The 3620-nt window shown below is 45.9% G+C and overlaps 1 protein-coding gene across 1 annotated transcript in view; it reads right to left on the bottom strand.

The window, feature by feature from the left end:
* The window catches only part of EMH_0037140 (integral membrane protein, putative), a gene marked incomplete at both ends in the record, with an annotated part of 3007 nt that extends 1720 nt beyond the window's left edge, over nt 1–1287 (bottom strand). The window contains 3 exons of the mRNA XM_013495153.1: nt 506–686; nt 811–932; nt 1103–1287. Coding sequence (XP_013350607.1) covers nt 506–686; nt 811–932; nt 1103–1287 — 488 coding nt within the window. The remainder of the gene's footprint in view (nt 1–505; nt 687–810; nt 933–1102) is intronic.
* Nucleotides 1288–3620: the final 2333 nt, after the last annotated feature.

Below are 3620 nucleotides of genomic sequence, written 5' to 3'. Positions count from 1 at the left end.
TCACTAATAACACACAAACATGCAGATGAAATTTTACGGTGATCGCAGAAGCATGTTATGCGGTAGAGCCCAAAGTCGGGGAGAGAATGCAGCATAGATAGCAAACTAGGAAAGCTACTGCAGCTTAGTGAGTGCGACTGAGGCGTGCAAATCTACAAAATTACAGTTTCCACAGCGGTGGATGCATGCTTTGTTAGTATAACGTAGGTTATTTGGTTACTGCTTCAGAAAGAACCTACGTATACATGTGTTATATACATGTTATATACAATATAGATCATATATATACATATAAACAGTTTATAGAATAAATATGATATATATAAACCCATAATATATATATATATATATATATATATATATATATGCGCATGGCATGTAGATCATATATGCAGAATATATATCCCTATAAGAGGGTGCTCTAAACGCGTTAGCATTGAATTGAAGTGTGATGGCAGCAAGAAATTCCTGCGGGTGTCTATACAGTGCAGGGTCTTGGCCTTACCATTCTTCTCTTTCTCTCTCACTTTTCACAAAATCTTCTTCTGCAGCAGAGCTGACGAACTCGCCGAATCCCATGCTGATTGCATCGGCTAAGAGGTTTCCCACTCCGATGATGACAACCTTTGAAGGATGCAAGTTGGCGCCGACGCACCCCGCAACAATAGCAAAAATAGTAACAATACCTGCAATAAAAATACACTCAAAACATCTCTAATTCAACTCTGAAACAAGCCATATGTTCCAGGATTTATGGTTTATAGTTTAGGGGTGTAGGGTGTAGGGGGAGCAGCCGTTGCATACACGCACCATCGAGACCCCCAAATACTATTGCTTTCAAATAGTCCGAAGATGTTTGCTTGTGAGACTCTGTATGAGCACATGCCAACTCATTGTAGTTGCTGTGTTGATGGTGGTGATTATGCGCCTCTCTGAAAACGACAACACAAGCGAAACAAATTCAAAGTTTTTGCACTCTTTTTTTTTTGCTGTCCAAAAAGAAATCTTAACTCGGTGGTTAAAACTTTCCATCAAGCGTCAATACACCACGCCCCCTGAATGCATATTCTACTATGAGATCTTGTTATCTCTCTACATGCACCCAGGAGCCAAGTTCGCTTGCCTTGTGGCGTGTACGTCTCTCGTTTTGTATGCAAGACGAGCCTTGTCGAGGTCCCTGCCCGGAACCCCCCCTTTTGAGCAGCATGGTTGCTGAACTGAAGCGAAGCAGGCGGCCTCAACGGCCCCAGGATTGTCTAGAAGAGGTAGAGATTTGTCGTGTTGCATCGTCCCTATGAACCGACTTGTTCAGGGTGAGGTCTGGAGCCTGTAGTATGTCCTTTCTAGCAAAGTGTATATCCACAGTATGCTTGGAAGGTAGGTGTCAACAACTACACCAGAGGGGCCCCTTCTAACCCCCACGTCGGCCAGTAGGCCCCCTGAGTCAACAGTGAGCAGCGCCCATAGAAGAGCCACAGCTTCCGTGCTAGTCGTTAGGTTCTAGTCATGGTATTGGATATATAAACAAATAATGCGGTCGGCACCCGCCTCAGCAATCTATGGAACAGCTAAGGGGGGTGGGTGTACAGCTGAAGAAGGCGCAGCTGTTTCAAAGATAGTGACAGAGTCCGAAGGTTCTGCAGATTCCTCTGGGAAAGCCGCAATCAGTTGTGATGAAATACTCTGATAAATATGTAGATAAACTCTCATCCTAGCATCAGCTCCTCTAATGACTCAGCCACCCCTCAGTCAGCCCCACAAACGAGCACGCTTACCTCACACGTTCGCAGCATAAGCCATCATACCGTCTTCTTATTATTTTATATTGAAATGTTTAATTTGTTGAATGTTTTGTTCCTTCTTCTATGGTCTGAAGAATTAAACAACAAGAAGAAAAGGGATACAACACCACTGCACCGTATTCATTCCCTGCTGGTGTATGCCTCGGCCGACATCTGGCCAATCGCTACTGCACCGGAGCAGTTGAAACTCAACAGATCACTAGTAATTAAATTGTTGCATAGAGTTGAATCTAGGGGATTCACGGAGTAAATTCCATGTATCGAGGTTCCTCACTAACAGAACCGACGAGTTGTATAAATTCAGCTGTCGTTATTTTTCTGCATCGCTCTGACAATGGCGCTGTTATGAGCAGTTTCATCTTCTGGAATCGTTGCACAGTAATTCCTTGCGGCGAAGCGGCTCCATTCATCTACACTGAGGCTGCTAAGGGATTCATCTTTGGCTAACGTATCATGTTGGGTGTGAGGGGGGTCCTCCGATCGTATTCAGGACCGTCACGAACTGCTGTACAGTCAAAATACTTAGGATAATCGCTCTTGGGAAGCAGCTTACCTTACCTCTCCTCCAGCCCCCAGGCGGTCTGGCGCCGGTGACGCGAAAGCCTGAAAGAGAAGGCGGCCTGAGCTGAGTTAGAGCCCACATTGCGGCAACTCCTGCAGCACGGCGGCCGCACGTGCAGGCACAACATAGTTCCCTTTAGCTGCATGCACTAACGCTGTAGATACCTGTTGAACACTTACTTGTCCACTTGGCGCGGAGAAGTTTCAGTCCGCTTGTGTTTCGATTTGCCGTTCAAATGAACATTTCAAAAGAATAATATCTGCTTCTGAACTTATTCCTCGCATTCCCTCCATAATATCAGCTGAGCACAGGGCGCATTGAGCTCGCGTGCTGGAAACCTCGACGGCTGACTGTTCTGCGGTTTTTGGCGACAGTTAAAATATATTAAGCACAAAGGGAGTGTGAGCGCATCGAGGGAAACATAATCCCAGTTTATTACTGCTTTCAGCTGGAAAGACGAGGAGTGCCGCCAATCCTCTCTCTAAACTAAGCCGGCCCCCTGTGATCGGCTTTTTCGCTTTTTCAAGTGATTTGGCAATGAATATTCACTTGATATGTAGTATATGCACTGAGTATTGAAACAAGTAAATCAACAGTGAGACAGTGTTTAGAACCGTTTAAGCAGGATTGTGTAAATGACACTTGAATATTTTGTCGCACTTCCTAGCGCCCCTGGGCAGTTCCACAATTTGCCTGGCGACCGTTGCAATAGCATTTTACTCTGTTTATCTTCCTGGGAGTTTTCGGTCTCACTGCGTTTGCCCCGTTCCATGCAAACGATCCAGCCGCAGGCCTGGCTTAACGAGGACATTGCAGCATTCAGGAACCTGCTCTGTGAATGTGCTTTCGCGTTAATACTACGCACCAAGCCGGCAATTGCTTGTAACTAGTTGCCGGGTAGCCGATGCAGCTCCAAATTTCCTTTTGACTTCCCACAACTGAAGCGAAGCGAGGCGAGGCCTCGCCTCTGTCCACCGGTGCTGCGTAAAGTGTGCGTTTAGACAACACCTGAGGATGTGATATTATGATATTAGGGGTGACTGCAAATTGATCTAGGCTTTTAACCTTGTCGGAACATGTTGCAAGAAAGCGTGTTTCTTGGTTTCCGAAAACTGTTTTATCATTTCATCGGTAGGAGCAGCAACATGCAGGAGCGAGGTGCCTTGCGCGAACTTCTGCTTAGGCAGTGCAGTGTGACTGTCAGGTGACGGCAGGGTATACTTTTGACAAAAGAGCGTTCCAAGCATGAGAGCACT

Source organism: Eimeria mitis, genomic scaffold (genome assembly GCF_000499745.2).
Source record: "Eimeria mitis Houghton genomic scaffold, Emh_scaff1444, whole genome shotgun sequence".
In the NCBI taxonomy this organism is placed as follows: domain Eukaryota; phylum Apicomplexa; class Conoidasida; order Eucoccidiorida; family Eimeriidae; genus Eimeria; species Eimeria mitis.
This window is presented reverse-complemented; position numbering and strand designations above follow the sequence as displayed.